Source organism: Microcebus murinus, chromosome 3, assembly GCF_040939455.1.
Source record: "Microcebus murinus isolate Inina chromosome 3, M.murinus_Inina_mat1.0, whole genome shotgun sequence".
Taxonomy (NCBI): domain Eukaryota; kingdom Metazoa; phylum Chordata; class Mammalia; order Primates; family Cheirogaleidae; genus Microcebus; species Microcebus murinus.
The window spans coordinates 62,929,411-62,949,567 of NC_134106.1; the positions used below are offsets into that span (position 1 = coordinate 62,929,411).

At 34.1% G+C, this 20,157-nt stretch overlaps 1 protein-coding gene across 1 annotated transcript in view; it reads right to left on the reverse strand.

Moving 5' to 3' along the window:
- Positions 1-850: 850 nt before the first annotated feature.
- Positions 851-20,157, reverse strand: part of GCFC2 (GC-rich sequence DNA-binding factor 2) — a 42,111-nt gene continuing 22,804 nt past the window's right edge. The window contains exons 10-17 of the mRNA XM_012757339.2: positions 19,544-19,743; positions 18,357-18,495; positions 15,802-15,923; positions 9,663-9,739; positions 8,203-8,269; positions 5,812-5,958; positions 2,678-2,802; positions 851-1,826 (exon numbers count right to left, since the gene is read on the reverse strand). Coding sequence (XP_012612793.2) covers positions 1,709-1,826; positions 2,678-2,802; positions 5,812-5,958; positions 8,203-8,269; positions 9,663-9,739; positions 15,802-15,923; positions 18,357-18,495; positions 19,544-19,743 — 995 coding nt within the window. The 3' untranslated portion in view covers positions 851-1,708. The remainder of the gene's footprint in view (positions 1,827-2,677; positions 2,803-5,811; positions 5,959-8,202; positions 8,270-9,662; positions 9,740-15,801; positions 15,924-18,356; positions 18,496-19,543; positions 19,744-20,157) is intronic.

The following is a 20,157-nucleotide window of genomic DNA, read 5'->3' on the forward strand; positions in this document are numbered from 1 at the left end:
AGTAATAGGGAAAAAAAGAATTTTGCATTGAAAATTATGTAAGTTTCACAAAAATTTTTGAATTATAATGCATGACAGATAAAAACTTTGAGGTTCAAACTCCAGGTATGGTGAAATTTTATAGAAAATTATAGTAGTTGGTCAATTTGTAGTTTTGAAAGCCTTTCCTCTATTTCCATTCTACAAAAAGCAAGGAAATTCTCTTTGCCCAACTTAAAAATATAACTTTAATTAAAACTCCGAAAGTCAGAAGATAATTTCCATATGTGTATTTTAATAGTAAAAAAAAATCTACAAACTTCATCTGCAATAAAATATCATTTATGTAAAAAACAAAGCTTTACATATACACACACACTTTTACAAAATAGCAAAAAGGTCTAAAAGGATAACATTAAAATGAAAACAGCTATTACCTCTGGGGACAATAGTGTGGAGAATGCTAAATGCTTTTCAACAATGGTTTGGATTTTTTAGATGAGATTCTATTCTTGTATAATTTATGCAGTTCATATTAAAAAATCCTTTACACCAGCTAATCACAAGTCTTCACTGCAGTAGAAAAACACACCCAACTGTTAAATTATATGCAGGTTCAAAAGTAGGGGTGACATAAAAGTAGTCCACACATTAAAATCCTATAATTAATGTTTTCCAATTATCTTTTGGGCAAGAATTTGCAAAACATATTTCAGTTACCTTTGAGTTATTTAGCAAATAGACTTAAAAAAATTACTAGTAAACTCTCGCTTTAAAAAATTTTCTTAATTTCTTTATAATTAAATTACCCTTCCCCAGACTTCTTTAATTAGATAAATATTTTATCCGAAAATGAATCACATTCTGAGTATTTAATATAACCACTACCACCAGTGTCAAAAAACATGAGCAGTAACTTGCTCACAAGTAGTGACTTAACATACTAAAAAACATCATACACAAAATTAAAAGAAGCGGCAAACAAGGAAAAGTATTTGCCACAGAGCACAGGCAAAAAGATCAGTATCTTTAAAATATAAAGGTCTTAAAGTCCATAAGAAAAAGATCGATATTTCAAACTAATTACATATGGCCAAAACCAACATATGTTCACTCTCTAATAGCCAAAACAAAATAAACAATTAAAATAAGATTCTTTTTACCTACCAAATTTGCAATGAGTTTAAAAATGATAATACTCATTGTTGGTGGGTATACATTGGCATTCTCTTACACTTGCATCGGTACAATGAATTGGTACAGATTTCTAAAGGACAATTTGACAGTTATCAAACTTCTTAAAAATGCCTTGTTGAATACTTAAAAAATAATTCATTCCAGTTAAGATTTCCACATTTATTTTTAAATAAAGGTAGTTAAAAATAAAGAGAACTAAAAGACATTTTTACAGTTCAGGACAGAAGACTTAGTAAGTAACATGCTCTGCTAAGCCAAAACAGCTATAAGCAAGGTTTCTCCAGCTCCCTTCTTTCTAAGGGAAACACACTGAACTCTTATTGTTCCTATGCATTTAATTCCTGCAAACATCACAGAATCAAGGCAGCCTTTCATGATACCAGAAGGGAAAGCATAGAGGGAATGGAGGAGTGGAATCCTGCATTTTTCCCATTACAGGGAATAAAGAAGAGGCAACAGGTTTTTATTCAAGCAAAGGAACTGAGTGTAATTATATTAAACTCTCATTTTAGCACTTTTCTATAAAGTTTCCTCAAACTTCTTTAATCAGTGATTTAAGATGGTCTAGGTGATATTCTTCTATGAAAGATTCTGCTTGATTCAAAGCTTTTATTTTCACCAGAATAAGAATTATTTCTTTAACTTCATCCCTGAAAGACAAAAGAAGAAAGCATTTCCCCTCTTTAAAATGTAACGTATGAGGGCACAGTGGTCAATTCAGGCCTAATCATCCTCATAAATCTAAAACAAGAGTTTACCTTATTAGCCAATATCTAAAGTAGCATAAGATACAGAGAGATGCTGCCTTCTCTACTTAATTATCAAGTTCAAATACAGGCTATTAGTGGATGTATTCTGAAAAATGTCAATGTTAATTACTGTAAAAAGTAGAAAGGAATAGAGTAAATTTACATAATCAGAAATTTTAGTAGTGCTGTGCTGCTACCAGCTTGTAGGGGACATTATGGTGGAAGCCACGGTGGGAGTATTTACACCATGGACATTAGCAAATGCTACAAATCTAGGCTTTTTTGTTTTTTATTTTTGGAGAGGTGGTTTACAAGACCACCACTGTATTTATGTCCCTAAACATCTCGTGTGGTGAATGATACATTCAAAATGGAGATCTAGTTACTGTTGGGTAATACCAGGCTGCAGTCTTTTATCTAGCACAAGTGTTGAGTCTTTAAAAATGACCACGAAAATTAAAACACATTTTAAAAATGCTTAATAAAAGTTTTACATTTACAGTTTTAATTCTAAATTGCCCTGTGTTTATGTTAGTTTTCCAGAAGTGCTTATTTTGGAAGACATTTACATTTTAAAACATGAACATGCATGACCATCCCAAAAGTAACTATAAAAATATCCAGTAACTCTATCACAAAGGCTCAACAAAGATTTTAAAGTATAGTAAAAATACTAATCTTTGTAAAAATTGCTGAGAAAATACAGAATCCTTGAACTATGCTTATGGAGTTGAAAATGAAATATGCATTACCTGAATTCACTTCTAGATAATTTATGTGCAGACTGCAATAAAAACTGAATGAAGTTTTCTAGCTGGGGAATAGATGTCCTCATGGCAGAATTTTCAAACCATTTTTCTGGTAGACATGCTGTTATCTGTTAATCAAAACACATGGCTGGTTTACAATAACGACAGTTATCTAAGGACTATTACTAACATAATCTCATAGTGATACTGCAAGTTGAACATTAGTCTCCCCACTTTACAGTTTATGGTTAAATAAAAATTGTTTAAAATTTCCTTTTTTCAAAGGTTACATACATTTAAAAAAATCTATTCTTCAATGCTAAGAATGAAAAATAGACTATTATGAACACACCTCAACATACTGTCATTCTTTCTATATTCTTGTATGCCTGAGCCCTCAAACCTGCACAAAATATAATTTACAAAACCTAGAAACATCTAGATACAAGACAGTTTTAGTAAACACAACTATAAAATACATTATTTTTTCATATAGAAAATGGGCATATTATCTATATAAACAAATTAGAGTTAAGGAATCAAATGGGTGATTTTACTAAGATACATAGAATGAAAGCTTAATTATGGTTTTGATCTTCCACCAATTTAATATAGTGTTTTAAATGTCCATGGCAGCCAAGTGAGTCAATGTAGGTACATTCAATTTTAGGGAGAAAAAATAATATTTTATCTTCATCATCATCCTAAGAATAATATAAGATTTGGGGGGAAGTTTTGATAAAAACAGAAAAATGTTAAAAAAAATTAAAAAAAAAACAAAACTAAAAGATTCCTCATAGCAGAAAGAAGGAAAAAAGAAAAAAGAGAAAAGGAGGAAGGAGAACCTGATATCACTATTAAAAGAAATTTCTGGACAATCAAATAGGTTATATTACAGTTGGTAAGGTCAGGATCAATATTTATAGAAAGTAGAGAGTTTGGGGGGGAAAAACATACCAAATATGTATTATAAAATAATAGAAAAAGACTTTATTCCTTAATCACCATTTAAATTATTCAGAAAAAAACAGAAATATCAATTGCCTAAGGCAGGTCTTACAGGTTTTGTTGCACAAACTTTTTTTTATTTCAGCATATTATAGGGGTACAAATGTTTAGATTACGTATGTTGCCCTTGCCCCCCGCCCCCAGTCAGAGCTTCAAGAGTGTCCATCCCCCAGATGGTGTGCATCACACTCATAAATTATGTATGTATATACCCATCCCCTCCTCCCCCCTCCCATCCAATGATGAATGTTAAACTCTTTAAAACCAGCCTTAATGGCTTGGAATTTAATGTCATTTGCACTTGCTTTCCTCTTATTTTGCATTATAAGTCTCAAAATTCTCATTGAGCTATGTAGTTGTTCCATAATGATCTGAGGACTTAAAGTAATATTTTGTTGGCCAGGTTTTCTAACCATATGTTGTGGGGAGAATACTGTGTAAATATATTTCCTTTTCTCTACTTAATAGTAGACAATTATGATCAAAGGGGACAGTTTAACAACATAACATGGATGATGACTTACATTTTTGATGTATGTTTAAAACTGCATAATATAAAAACTATAGCCAGAAAAATCATAGTTGGCTAAGAACTGATATATAAAGTTTCATGTGTTGTTTATTTTTAAAATCATATTATAAAACATGTATTTTCCTATATTCTTAAAATTCTTCAACAATATAAGTTTTATCTTATGAATAGACCATAATGCTTTTTGGGACATTTAGGGTGTTTCCAACTCTCTTCTATTATAAATGATGCTACAACAATATTCTTTTATCTTAAAATCTATATGTGCATCTGAGTTTTGACTTAGGATAAATTTCTAGAAGATTTAGTTTGGCTAAGTCAAAGCATATCAACTTTAAAAGTTTTGTAACCATCATGCCAAAATATTCTTCAAAAGAGCTGCTGTATCCCTCCTTTCACCAGTGCAGAAGACTTGTCTTCCAGAACTACCATATCGAACATTCTAGGTGAATGGTACCCCGGGAATGATAGCACTGTTATTTCTCTGTGCTTATGTGACACTGGGAATTATAATTAAAACACCAGCCAAAAAATGCTTGCCAACACTACTGGTAAAATAAATATCTTTCTTATAAAATAATTTGCATTTCTGATGATTAGTATTGTTAATTATTTCCACGTTTCAAGGTTATTCTTTGCTTATTCTTTTTTTAAAAAAGTTTTTTTGAGACAGGGTCTTGCTCTGTTGTCCATGCTAGAGTGCAGAGGCATCATCATAGCCCACAGCAACCTCAAACCCCTGAGCTCAAGTGATCTTCCTGCCTCAACCCTGAGTAGCTGGGACTACAGCCATGCCACGCCCAGCTAATTTTTCTATTTTTGGTAGAGAAGAGGTCTTGTCATGCTCAGGATGGTCTAGAACTCCTGGCTTCAAGTGATCCTTCCACCTCAGCCTCACGACAAGCTAGGATTACAGGCGTGAGCCACCATATCTGGCTTACTCAACGTTTTTTGGTGACATGACCATTGTCACGTGTTTGGGCCATTTTTAATCAGAACATTTGAATTATTTACTGATTTGTCAAAAGCTTTTTTATTTAATATAGGTATTAAACAACAGTAGAAGGAATAGTATAGTGAACTCAGTTTTAATCCCCCAGTTTTAATAATGACCAATTAACCTTTTTGGCTTATTTATTTATTTTTTTATCTACTGAAGTTTTACATTTTTGTCAAATCTTTTACTTTTTTGCATCATATCTTCTTTTGCCTTTAAGTTTAGAAAGGACTCCCTCACTCTCACATACATTCATTTATCATCTTAGTATATCATATAGATTTCTTTTTACATTTAATTTTTATTTCACTTGAAATTTATATTGACAGATAGTAAGAAGTGAGGATCTAAAATTCTTTTTGTAAACAGACAGTTGTTTGAACATCATTTATTAAATAATTTTTCCTTTCCCTACTGGTGATATTTTAAACCAGTATACTATTACTTAAATATAGAGGAGCAGTTCTGGGTTTCTAATTTGTTAAATTGATTTGTCTATTTTTATGTAAGTGTCACAATTTTAATTATTTTTGCTACAAAACAGATTTTAACAGCTAAATTTTTAAAAATAAGATTAGAATCAGTTCTTACACAACTTACCTGTTTACACTTTTTAACAACATCTGGCCCAGGTATGGCATTATGAAGAGCTATGATAAGGTAACGATTTAGCAGCTTCCCTAGTCCTAATTCTTGCAAGGTGTCATCTGAGAGGAGTCCATTCCAAAGAAGAATGTTGCTGAAGAGCTAAAATAAAATACCAAATAAATATGCACTTTTTTCTTGAAAGAGAAACTGTAATAGTCTCTAAGAAACATAAAGAGTTGGTCATACTGTGGAAGGGTTTGAACTAAAAAAAAAAAAAAATAAAGAGTTGGTCAAACTTACTACAATTAGCCCTGTTGGAACTGTCAATTTTAGAATAGGACATCTCTGAATAAATACCTGATTTTTTCCAACTTCCATGTATTTGCTCATCTTATTTTTTTTAATATATATTCTTTTGAAAACATATCTATTCAAATCTTTTGCCCATTTTTAATTGATTTCATCTTATTTAAAGTAATAACTATTTGGATACAAGTTCTTTATAAGATATGTTTTGTAAATAGTCTCTGGCGGGTATCTTTTGAAGTGCAAAGGGTCTGAATTGTTTTGAAGAAAATATGAGTGTTTTTGATTTTGTTGTTTTTTCTCAATTGTGGTAAAACATGTATAACATAAAATTTATCATCTTAATCATTTTTAAGTGTACAGTAATATGTTAATTGCATTCCCATTGTTGTGCAACAATTTCCAGGACCCTTTTCATCTTGCAAAACTAAAACTCTGCCCCCTCATCCCATTACACACTAACTCCCATTCTCCCCTTCCACAGCCATGGTACCATCATTCTGCTTTCTGTCTCGATGACTTTGACTCCATCTTATTTTTGTTTCACCTCCAAATCTGTCTCAAATAACTTCACTGGAACCTTTCCAAAACAATAATCTTCCCCAACTCATTCTCTCTCAGAGCCTGGGGCTACTGAGTATAAGATCACCAGACCCCGGGATTCATAAAGGGCTGTCAAAGTTAGTGCCACTGTTACCTATGTGTGATCTTGAGAAGTCAATCAATGCTGAGAGCTTCATTGGTCTGATATACAAAATAAAATTATCTTCAAACCTATCAGTCTGTAGATAACTTGGGTAAAGTACCCATAATAACTTCTAAAAAGATAAATATACGTTGGCTTTCCCTCTACTACATCTAGATCTTTCTATGAATTTTATGGTATTTCCTACTTTCTTTCCAGTACTGTATTTCATGTGATGCCTTTTCACATTTTATGTCATTATTGATGTTGCTCTGTCTTCCTAGAAAGCCTTTTCCTGACTCAACCAAATCATAAATATTAATTCACCCTATTGAAACTATTCTTGCTGGGGTTATTCATGTCCTTCTAATAGTCAAATCCAATAAACATTTTCAGTCTTTCTCCTCATTCTCTTTGGTGGCATTTAATACTCTTCTTCATTCTTGAAAATCTTTCATTTTGCTTCCTTGAGGCCACTCTCTTGTGACCCTTCTAAGGCTCACAATTCATTCTGAAGTTTCTTTGAACTACTTTGCCTCTACTTTCTCTGCCCTGCCTCTTCTGTAAGTATTCCCTTAGCTTTCTTCTCATGCTTCATGTAATCTTCTCAGAGCTTGTCATTCATGACCATGGCTCCAAATACTGCCTACATGTAGCTAACTCCCACATTTCCAGCTCAGATCTGTCTCCAGAAATTCAGGCTTAAATATCCAACTACTTCTTAGTCTTCTATGTCTCTATTTCTCTCACAGATACCTTCAACTCGATAGTTCCAAAACAGATCTTATCTTCCCTTTCAAACCTTTTCTTCTTCCTATATTCCCTACAATGTCCCTAAAGAATGCCATAAGCTACACCAAGTTGTCAAACTCAAACATGGCTATGGCCCACATGCCTCACATGTAATTAATTAGCTATTATTAGTTATTTCAATGCTCAACTTAAACATCATTTGAACCCATCTTCTCCTTCCTATCCCTACATTCACTGACTTAGCAATAACTTTTATCTTTTAGACCACTGGTTAGCCAACTATGGCCTGTGGCTTAAATCCAGCCTGCTGCCTGTTTTTGTAGGGTCTGTGAGCTAAAAATGGTTTTAAAATTTTTAAATGACACTTAAAAACTGTTAAAAAAATATTTTGTAACATGAAAATTACATGACATTCAAATTTCAGTATCTCCAAAAGTAAAGTTTAATCGAAAACATAGCCATGTTCATTTGTTTACCTATTTTCTATGACTACTTTTGTGCTACAGTGGCAGAGTTGAGTAGTTCAACAGAAACTATATAACTTGCAAAGTCTAAAATATTTACTATTTGGTCCTTACAGAAGAAGTTTGCTGTTGTTTGTTCTATAGTAAACTGGTTTAAAAAAAAATCTGGATTTTATTTTTGTAGTTTTTGCTTACCTTTAGACCTGACCAGAACTGTCTTTCTTGGAACTTTGAATGTGGCGATGTTTTGTTTTCTATAGCACTAATTTGAAACAAAAGGAAGAAATGTAAAGACACGTTATTCTTTCAGCACTAGATTTTTTAAAAACAAATTTTCTTTTAGCCAACCAAACTAAACCTTAATGGAATATAAACAGAGATGCTCTGATGGTTACAAATGCATGCACGCTCTGACCCAAACAATCCCATTTCTGAGAATGCCTCTTATAGATATACTGTGCATGTATACAGAACTCAGTGTCTATGAGATTATTTACAACACCACTGTTGGCAATATTTTGCTGTTCACATGCCCATCGGTCATAGCACATCTACATGATGGCATAATGTGCAGCTTAAAAAAGAATGAGGTAACTATTGATATGGTTGATGACATGAAAAGATCTTAAAGATGTAAAAAAGGGTACAAAGCGCGTTACAACTGTTTGCACTATACTTCCTTTGCAGTAGAAAGGAGGGGGAAATAAGATTACAGCATACCTAAGTACTGACTTCTATTTGCATGAAGAAATTATGGAACTATGAGCAAAAATTACTAACAGTGATTACTACTGGAAGCATGTATGTGTATACAGGGGAATGGCAAAAACTGAGTGGATGGAGGTCAGGGGTGGGAGCAAGAAAAACTTTTCATTTTAAATATAAATAGATGAATGAATAAACTACATCCATACTTTTAACCATGTGAATATTACTTATCTAAAACATTACAGAACATACTTTACTAGGGCAGAATTTTTATATCTCCTCATGACTCAAAATAACTTAGAAAGCCCTGAGGTTCCTTTTTCCCCCACTCAAAGCTCTTTCACCCTGTGAGTACTCACTGGATTGCTACAGTTCATGAATCATTACTATTAACTGATGTCTTCTAAGTAAATGTATGACCATGATCAAACACTACTTGCTTCATAATCTAAAGTGAATACAGAATTACAGTTGCAGTTTCTGGTCTCTTAGTAATGTTCCAGACCTTATGCTGTGCGCTTCCTCTGTGCTACACACTGTTCTATTCTGAGCACTCTCCATCTCCCTATCGTCATGTGAGTAGGCACTACCCCATTTTATAGATGAGGAAACTGATGCATAGAAAGGCCCAAGGTCAAGTATCTACTCATGGTGGATGTGGGCTCTAGAATCTGTGCTTTTTACCACTCTATGTTCCTTTTTACCACCTCTCATGTTCCTAAGATACACTAAAAAAAAAAAAAATACTGTGTCCTAGTGCCAAGCATAATGTATGGGATATATTAGGTGGCAAAAAATAATTGCTGAAATCTTAATTTGCATCTTGCATTCATAGAATGTGTATGCATGTTTTAAAAACACTTAATGTAGTTTCTTTTGTATTATATTCTTAAATCTGTATTCCATGATTAGCTATTTCAAACAATCTAGAAATTAATAGCTCTTACCTCTTTGGATAAAGAGGAATAAAAACATCATCTTCTATTGCCTTCTTCATTCTTGAAACAATGGATTTAAGTAAATCCTATTATTTAAAAATTTCCAAAGTGTCAGTTATAGTCATAGGTAGAAATATATTTACCAAAAATATAATTTCCACAAATTTTTACATACAGAATCAGCTGTTAAAATAACTATCAACTGCATTTTCTTGTACCTTATTCATCCATGTTGTATATGGCTGAATGTAGTTGGATCATTTTCATTGCTGTATAGTATTTTGTTACATGAATACCACTGATGGAACACTTAGATGGTTTCTAGTTTGGGGGCTATTACAAATAATGCTGCTATAGAAGTTCTCATATATATCTTTTAGTATGCATGGGCATACATTTCTAATGGGTCTACAGACAGGAATGGAATTGCTGGAATATAGCTCACGTCTGTATGTTCACCCATGTATTATACAAAATACCAAACTGTTTTCTAGAATAGGAACACAAGCTGTTGAAAGAAATCCTGTTTCTTCACATGCTTATCAAAACTTGGTATTTTTTTGTTTTTTAACATTTGCAAATCTGGTGGGTATGCAGTCATATTTCACTGTGTTGTTTCAATTTTCATTTCCCTGTTATGTGATGTGATGTTGGGCATTTTCTCATATTCTTATTTGCCATTTGGCAAGCCCCTTCTGCAAAGTACCTAATTAAACTGCTTGTTTATGTTTCTATTTTTTTTTTAATTAGGTTCTGTCTTTTTATTGATTTGTAGAAGCCTTTGATATACTCTAGCTATGGGCCCTTTGTTGCTTTGTCTGTGTCCTTTGACACAGCAAATTCATTTTGTTTGTATATCAAAAATTAGAAACAACCAAACTATTCAATCATAGGGAATTTTAAGGGCGTCATCTTATATCCACCTACTGTATGGAAATATTAATTACCTAAAGTTTATGAAGACTATAGTAATATATAAATGTAAATATGTAATAAGATAATGTTAAGCGAAGAAGGATACAAATTCACTTGTCTAATAATAGGGTTATAACCTTGGAAAAAAACTGGATGAAAATAACCTATAATGGTATCAGTCCTTCTATTAGGATGAAAAGATAATGGGAGTTTAAAATATTTTTTCATGTATCAGCAGAATCCATATTTGAAAGATAAAAATGGGATACTTCACACTAGAGTATATTTTTTAAGTCAATGACAATATATGTAGACAAATTAAGCTGTTACATACTCTATACTAATTAAATTAGGCATAAATATAGAATTCGACCAAGCATATTTTTTCATGAAAAGTATACTGAAGTCCTGTTTCTTTTTCTACTGGATTATCTATAATGTATTCCTCAAGTGGCCATATAGCAATATTTAATTAACATTAAAAACAAACAAAACCTGTGTTTTATACCATTTCTTAAACATTGTGAATTCTGTTAAAAGAAAAAAAGATAATTTTCTAGACAATATCTCTAACAAATAGTATCTGAGGCTTACGTAAATTTTTTTTTTTTAATACAGGATCTATGTTTCCCAGGCTGGTCTTGAACTCCTGGGCTTAAGCAATCCTCCACCTCAGCCTCGTGAGTAGCTAGGAATATACGTACATACCACAGCACCCAGAAATTACTGAGTTATGTGTCTGTTCTAGAAAAGAAAGCTATGTTTTGATTTTTTCATTTAATTTTAATAATTTTGAATGCCAACTTTGACAAATATTTCCATATTGTTTAAATTTTGTTTCTTAAAACAGTTCTCTAAAGTAGTGCTATAATGGACCTTATTGAGTCAACTGATAAACAAGGCATATGGAAGGTAGATCAGGTGTAGATAAATTTACTGAAATTGCTAACTATACTATGGTTATGCAACAGAATATCCTTATTCTTAGCAAATATGCACCTTATTCTCAATGTGTTCAAGAGAAAAGTATTGTGTGTATAGATATGAAACGGGAAAACAAATGGACAAAATATTAACAATAAGTGAATCTGGATGAAGGGCATATGGGCTCTTATTCACGAAACTTTTCTGTAAGTTTGAAATTATTTCCAAATACACAGATTAAAACAAAACAATTCACATATTTTAAAACTATGAGTTCATCAGCTTTTCTAAGTTTTAAGATAACACCATATATTTGGTGGAAAAAAGGTTCTCTAAACAGTAGTTACCATAAACATTCTGAACTGCATGTTCAGACTCACACATATGCACACACAGTTCTCTGTATTTATATTTATGCTTTAAAACACCTTTGAAGAGGCACTTATATACACTAGTTGGTGGTTTTTAATGCTGCTGTGTATATCCAAGGAGGTAATTTCAGGGTGGCTTGGGCAGATGTCAGGGTGGTCAGGGAAAAATGAAGATAGGTGCTTGCTACAGCAGAAGCAATTTTGTTTTTGTACGTATGTGTGCTGGGTTGTGTAAGATTTAATTGAAATAGGTTCTGCTGATAAAAAAAAAGAAGTTTGAAAATCACCAATCTATCTGAACACCCAACTGATGGTGAGATTCATTTTCACATCTCTACTAGCTAGCCAATCACCTACACCTAAAAACATTCAGTGATAGGGAATCCCAATCTCTTGAGGCTTCCCACAACTTCGGACAGCTTTTGACTATCAGATTTCAGTTAACAATGAGAGTTAGCCAACTTCTCTCTCCTACAGCTTCCACTCATTGGTCTTAGTTTACTTCTTGGGATCATACAGAATAAATCTAATCCTCCCCTCCATATGACAATTCTTCAGATTTTGAGAATGATATCACACTCTTCTGCATCTTCTCTTTTCCATACCATGTTAAGGCACTCTCCACTTAATATGCTTACATCCAGAATTAACACAATGTTTCCAGAAAAGTCTAATCTGTGGGGTAGAGCACATACACACCAATTTTACTCAGAACACATCTAGTAGGATAAACTCCCATTAGTTTTTCAGTTACACAAATGACACTGTTGACTCATGCTGGGTTTACTGATTATCATCTCTCTGCCTTACCTATGCTGCTGCAAACCTGTGTCTCTCCCATCTTTTATTTGTGCATTAAAATTTTAAGCACAAGAGTAGGTGTATTCCTTTTACATTTTATCTTTGAGTATCAGTCCATTTTCTCCAATCTTTTGAGATCCTTTTGGATTCTAATTCTACTATTCATAGGTAAATGATAGAATTCCTTAGCTTTTTGTCATTGACAAATTTTATTAGCATGTATTTTACATCTTTATCCAGTTCAGTAAAAATATCGAATAGGGCAAAGCTGAGAAGATACCTAATACTTACAGACGCCCCTTAGGCAGCCAGAGCCCTGCTGGTCAGAATTCTTTAGGTACACTCCACTAGTTTCTATGTATCTAACTATACCACTGCAAGCTTATATTTCCTCATTTAATCTACAAGAACAGTCATAACGCATTAAATACACTTTCTACTGTACCATATCTATACAGTAGGTAACCTTATTTATCAGTGAAAGTAAACTAGATAATATGGGAGAATTTGCTTGGAAAACAATGTTAAGTGTCATTTGTATTTAGAAATCCTATTAATGACTGATCATGGTAATCACTGCTTTCTGTTTTTAAGTGTTCATAATCCACTTCTGTAATAATTTATTTTAGAACTTTAAACAAAATGAAAACTATTCTCACCATGCATTAGCTTACAGAATGCATTTGCTCTTTACTTTGAAAATAACTATGCTGTCTGACTCCATTCTTCAAAACTGTTCTCATTCTCATCTGTCACTAGAAAGAATACAAGGGTCTCGTGGCAAACTATATTATGTAGTCCAGTGATTCCCCACCAGGAGTCATTTTGCCATCTCCAGGGAATATCTTACAATGTGTAGAGACATTTTAGGTTGTCAAAACCGGGGAGTGCTACCAGTGTCTAAGCAGACAGAGGCCCGACAGGGGTAGGAAACTGCAGCCTCAAGGCCACAATGTCGCCCTCCACATCCCCAAGTGAGACCCCTTGACTGAGTCCAAACTTTACAGAACTCCTTGTAATAAATGGATTTGTTCTGTGAAGTCTGGATTCAGTCAAAAGGCTGCACTCAAGGATCCAGAAGGCCGTATGTGGCCCCAAGGCCATGGGTTCCCCACCCTAATTTGGTCTAGGGTGCAGAGACTGAAAAACCCTGATGTAATCTAGCCACCTACTAATGGAAAGAACCCATTTTCTACATTCATAATGGAGGGATTTCAGAATAAAAAATTTCCAGCATAAAAACTTCACAAGTGAATCTGTAACAATAGTGAAAGGTTTTAGTGATTATAAAGTGCCAGGGCTGCCACTTAGTACTCAAGTGGTCTTTTGCAAGTGACTTAGCCCTTCTCGGCCCCAGCTTCATCATCAGTAAAATGCAATTAAAATCAACACATTTCACAGGGTTATGAGGATCAAGTGAGACAATGAGAAAGTATTTAATAATTGGTAGAGTACTATTTATATTTAGGTTATAATTACATGGCACAAATACAGGATTACGTATCTGCTTCCTGAAGCATTTACCTACTAATCCTAGTTCTATGCTCTGTAATAACACAAAATAAGTCTACTCCTTTTTTGAATATAAACACCGTCTCCACGCACATCTTTTAAGTCAATCTAATTCCTGCAATGGTTTTTAAATATATTTTCCTTGTGTTTTTATCCTTTGTAGCTAAGTAGGAAATATCTTTGCTCTAACAGTTGCCCCATATTCAAATACTATCCTTTCCTTCAAGTCTCAGCTCAATTTCCACCTCTAACATAAATTATTTCCTAGTCTTCACTGCTGAAAGCAACCTCTCTTTCTCAAAGTTTCATAGCACTTTATCTGTGCAGCTCATGGGGAGGCAATGTGGTAAGGCAAACTTGGGCTTTAGACTCAGACTAACCAAGATTCAAAACCTAGTTCTAATTCATGGTTTATTGTGAACAAGCTTTCGAGATTCATTTTCTTCATAAAATGAGGCTATCACCCATATTTTATAGGGCTGCTGGGATGAAGTGAGATGACAAAGGTTCAAGACCCAACAGAATAGTACATAGCAGGAATTAGGTATTTCCTGTCTTCCCTACTTCTTCCACTTCTCACTTCCTGTTTTAAATTATAGTTTATGTACATCTTACTTCCTCTAAGATTACACACTTCTTGAAGGCAGAATCATGCTAGTATTGCTCTTTTCCCTTTCACTTCTTATAGCTTTCCTCCTTCATGATCACAATTAGAAGTGCTAAAATTCAATGGCATTCAAAATATGAATATAACATGCCTCCCTGCTTTTCAACCACTGCAGTCATTCTAGTCTGGTTGCTCTTCAGTCTGTCAATCCCTCCTTTAATTTCCTAAAGCTCAACATAAAATTAGTTTATCACATATCTGCATGAGAATAAAACAATCTCTTCAACAAAAGAATAAAAAACAGAATACCACAAAGAAAGTGAGATTCAATAGACTCTCAGCAAGGCCTCTGTAAAAAGTACCTCAATATATCATATGTTTCATAAACTCAATTCTCGATCACTGTAAAATTAAGATCTGTCTCACCAAACTTTAAATCTTTAAAGAGACCCGTACTTTTAAGAGATTACAAATAGCTAGTTAATATAATGAATGTTAGCCTAATTTTGAAACCTTCATTGTAATAAGGCCACAATGCCACTAGATTTTTGCCCAAAGAACAAAGGTAATGAGTTTTGTTTTGTTTTTTTTGTTCTGGAAGAAATGAATTTGCAGTAATGCATTTATGCCTGTGCATCTCTGCAGGGCCAATGTACATTCACAATCCTGAGAGATGGTTGTCTAGGCCATGAGAACAGAAATCAGATCATTGGAGAGACAGAAATAAGCCAATATGAATGAGAGTGATAATCTGTCACATTACATGTATGTGTATACTTTAATTAATAATGATTACCAATCCTGTTATAGCATTTCAAAGTATCAATGTATATTCTTTCGTCTTATAATTATAAAGAGGAAAAATGGCCAATCCTAGCTTCTATAAATCAGAAGTAAATATATATTTTCCCTAGTTTCCTGACAATTATTTCTGCATCTTCTATAAACAAAGATTTATAATAAAATTATATTGATTTTCAAATAAATCAAGAAATTTCATAATTCCAGAAATCATTACCTGTTTGCTTTTACTAACTTCATTTTCACAAGTGGAATGTTCTTCAAGAATCACTCTGCAGTGCGTTATTAAACTTGTTGTCTGTGAGGTTGACAAGGGATCCCAAATGAATTCTACAAAGTCTGAAACAAACATTTCAGTGGTACACAATATATTTACTGGATTGTTTTGCCACACATACACAAATAACTGAGGCCTTCAGCAAAGACTACTTCGCTCCTCATTGGGTTTTAAATCCATGACCAATCATTAATTATTTGCATACATCCTCAATTTCTTTGTCCTTCTTAGGTTTTGCTGAACTCACCTGGCTAAACCACAACCCTGGCTAAATTCACTTTGTCACCACGTCTGTGCCTAGAACCATGCAGCTAAAATGTGGCTAGAAAAAAAAAAAATCACACTGATTGTCATAAAACTCAAGGCGAGCCTTTAATGCTGCCCAGCAATCATATTCTCTCTCCCTGGTCCTTTTACTCTCTCTTGCCTAGATGAGTATTTCATACCTTCTTTCTCCTCCTTGCTCTCACTCTCAGTTGATAGATTTTACTCTTCTAGGTGATTTCTTTTTTTTTTTTTTTGATAGAGTTTCACTCTATCACCCCAGGTAGAGTGCAGTGGCATCACTACAGCTCACTGTAACCTGAAACTTGTGGGCTCAAGTGATCCTCCTGACTCAGCCTCCCGAGTAGCTGGTACTACAGGTACACACCACCACACCCTGCTAATTTTTCTATTTTTGGTAGAGATGGGGTCTTGCTCTTGCTCAGGCTGATCTCGAACTCCTGACCCCAAGCGATCCTCCTGCCTTGGCCTCCCAGAGTGCTAGGATTGCAGGTGTGAGCTGCTCCACCTGGCCAGATTACTTCTTACTTTCTTTTTTCTCCTCCCTTGCTTGCTGTCTCTTTCAGTTGAATACTTTACTTCATGACTTGATAACAAAATAGAAGCATTCAGAAGAGAAGCTCTACAAGATCCTACCACAGCACCTGCACAGCCACCTGCCTCTGTGCCCTATTTGTATGGATGAAACACCCGTGCTCCCTGTTAAGGCCAACCCTTTATTTGTGCACAAGATCCCAACCCCTCCTACTTACTCTAAGATCCTGCTCATGGAATTCTGTCCTTGCACTTTGGTATTGTCATTACTTCTCCTGGGTCTTTCCCATCAGCCTACAATTACTTCTTTTGTATTAAAAATAATCCCCCTCTTAACCCTACTTCTCCCTCCAGTACTGCCCCATTTCTTTCCTACCTTTTACAACTAAATCCCTCAAAATAATGTTTAAACTTCTATCTCCAATTTCTCTCTTCCCATTTGTTCTTAAATTCCCTTCAATTAGGCCTTCTCACTCACCATTCTTCCTAAACAGATGGTATTCACATAGCCAACTCCAATGGCTGATTCTAATCCCACCAACAGTAGATCATTCTTTCTTTCTAGAAACACTTTCTTTACTTGGCTTGCAGAATAACACACTCCTGGTTTCCTGCCTAGCTCTCTGGTCTTCGCTGGCTGTGTGTTACCTCTTTGCTGCATTACCACAGGATTCAGGTCACTTACCTTCTCTTTCCTATTCACATTCACTCACTTAGTATTTAAAGTCAGTTTTATGGCTTTAAGTACCATCAATATGGTGATAAATTCCAAATTTATAGCCCTAAGTAGACCTCCACCTTTAAGACTCATTTATTCAACAATCTACTTGACATTTCCACTTAATTACAGGCATCTCAAACTCAACCTGTCCCAGACTGAGCTCCTGACATACTTCCCCACTCTGAGCTTAAGCATTCCTTAGTCATTTCCCTTTCAGAAGATGGCAACTCTGTCCTTGTAGTTGCTCAGGCCAAAAACCATAGAATCATTCTTGATCCTTCTCTTTCTCTCTTGCCCCACAACCAATCCATTAGCAAAGATGTTGGTGACACTTTGAAATAGTTGCAGAATCCAATCACTATAGGAACCCCGCCAGTATTCTCATAAAGACACTTATTTGTAGAACTGTTTAATCATATGTGTTTGGATACAATACACACACAGAGAAGAAACAATAAGAGATGTTAAGGGAAAGAAAGAGACGTGTGTAGTATGGGTGGAACTGTGCTGCTAGCAAACAACTGAAGTGTCGCAGATGCAGCAGTAATGTCACAAATAGTAAAGGCTCAGACTATGAGCAGTTTGGCAGCACTTGAGCAAACAAGCATTTTATAAAAATTCCTATTCTTTTAAATTTCAGAATATTAGGAGGGTACATACGTTTTGGGTACATGATTTGCTTTTGTGCAGTTGAGTGAAAGTTCTAAGTGTGCCCATCACCAAGACAGCATGCCCTGTATCTGTTAAGTGTGTATTTACCTGCTTCCCACAATCCCCCCCCCAAAATAAGCATTTTTTTAAACCAGCTTAAATTTGGCATTTATTGATTTTTACTGCATATGACATTCCCTGTTTCAAAAACTTCTGAAAAAAATACACGTGAATATAACAGAAATTAATTACCTTATACTCTGTCAAAAAATAATTTAATTCTATCAAGATTATGAAGCAGTACCTGTAAGTCGGGGGATAACTGTTTTGTTGATGATAGCAGACAAGATTTTTTTATCTGAACTATCTTCCTTTTTTGAATCTTCCATAAATTCTTCTACAGATGTGAACCATGGCATCTGTTTTAAATCTATGGAATCCAGCTTACAAATGAAATTATAAAAGTTATAAATAAAATTTTAAGCATATTTAAAAATAGTTATTAACTTTTTAAATAATCACCAGTCCTTTTCCAAGGATCAAAGAACAATTCCATATTTTAACACTGTATATATAGGACTAGACCACTAAGGCTAGGCAACGTTATAAGACTATGACATGTTGTCTAAGCAATATATAATACCAAGAAGCTGCATTTCATGCATTCATTCATGCAACAAACACTCAGCAACTGCCTACTATGTGCCAGAACCTTTATTTTTTTTATTTATTTTTTTTTTTTTATCAGCACTATAGCAGAGTATGCCAGAACCTTTAGAACCTACCACATGGCAAGTACTCTGCTAGGAGCAAAATAAACACTTGTTAGGCACTTGAAATAGTCATGGAATTTGTTTATAAAAATTTATTCACCTCATGCAAAGTTTACTTCTGGTCCTTTCAATTCTCACAAGCATGAATGTGTAATTTTTATGTAGTTTAGCTAAAGATCCCATCACACAGTAGGCAGTTGTTGAGTTCATATCTTTGAATTCCAGATCTGAACATCAGTGTAATCTCTAGCTCCTAATTTTCTTTTTTTTATACCTTACCAAACACTTTTCCCTTTCTGTCTCCTCCTGTTAATCCTATATATTCTTCAAAGCCTCACTTAAATTCCCCCTGAATGCAACACTGACTAACTCTTCCCAATATGTCCTCTCCAACTCTAGAACTCTTGGAACAAGGCTTGCATGTCTAATTTCCTCAAACCCAGTATTACCTTGTACTTTTGCAGGGGGGATTTCAAACTTTTATATAGAAACAGCCAAAAAAATGTTTGCTTTACTGATATTTAGTGCTGCTCGGCCTTAAAAATCAAGTCAGAGCCAAGAAAAGAAGTATGTAGCTTAAAGTATACATTTCCAGACTATTGTCCCAAAGCTCTAAACTTCAGCTCCAACTCTAGGTATTTAACAGTTAACCTGATAGCAAAGAAATTGAAGTAACTAATGTGATAAGGATAATTTCTTGCATGTTAATCATAAATACCTTAAGAGGATTCCAGTGAATCAACTGAACTCGTATTAGGGGATTTAAAAGCTTTGGTATGCATAAGCCAATGAAAGCTTCATAATAGGAATCAGGAAACTTTTCTCGCCATTGCTGAAATTTCAACAAAATATTCTGGATGTTACAAAAATCATCATGCACATCTTCAAAAACTTTCTTCTGATTCTGTAAAATGTCATCTGTAAACAAAATGAGATTCTTTATATTATACATTTTAAGTTTGTGAATTTTAAGCTTGCTTCTTGTAAATAGTCACCCATGATTGTAATCAATTGAGCTCAAAACTTTCCTTTGGTATTAACATATAAATTCATTTTTATTAAAAAAATTATCACTTTAGCCACAAGCCTAACAACATCAACACTAATAAAATCTCGAGCCTCTGCTGTTTGCCAATATATTATAAATACACTAATCTCATTCCCTTCTTCATAACTATCTTCCCTACAATACAGGTAAAGCCTGCTTATGTACAAACAAAAGAACAACATCGATATTAGATCAAGGAATATGTCTAAGATCACACAGAATAAAGTGGGTCTTTGAACCCAAGTCTACTTAACTCCAGAAGCTAGAATCTTTCAACTATACAC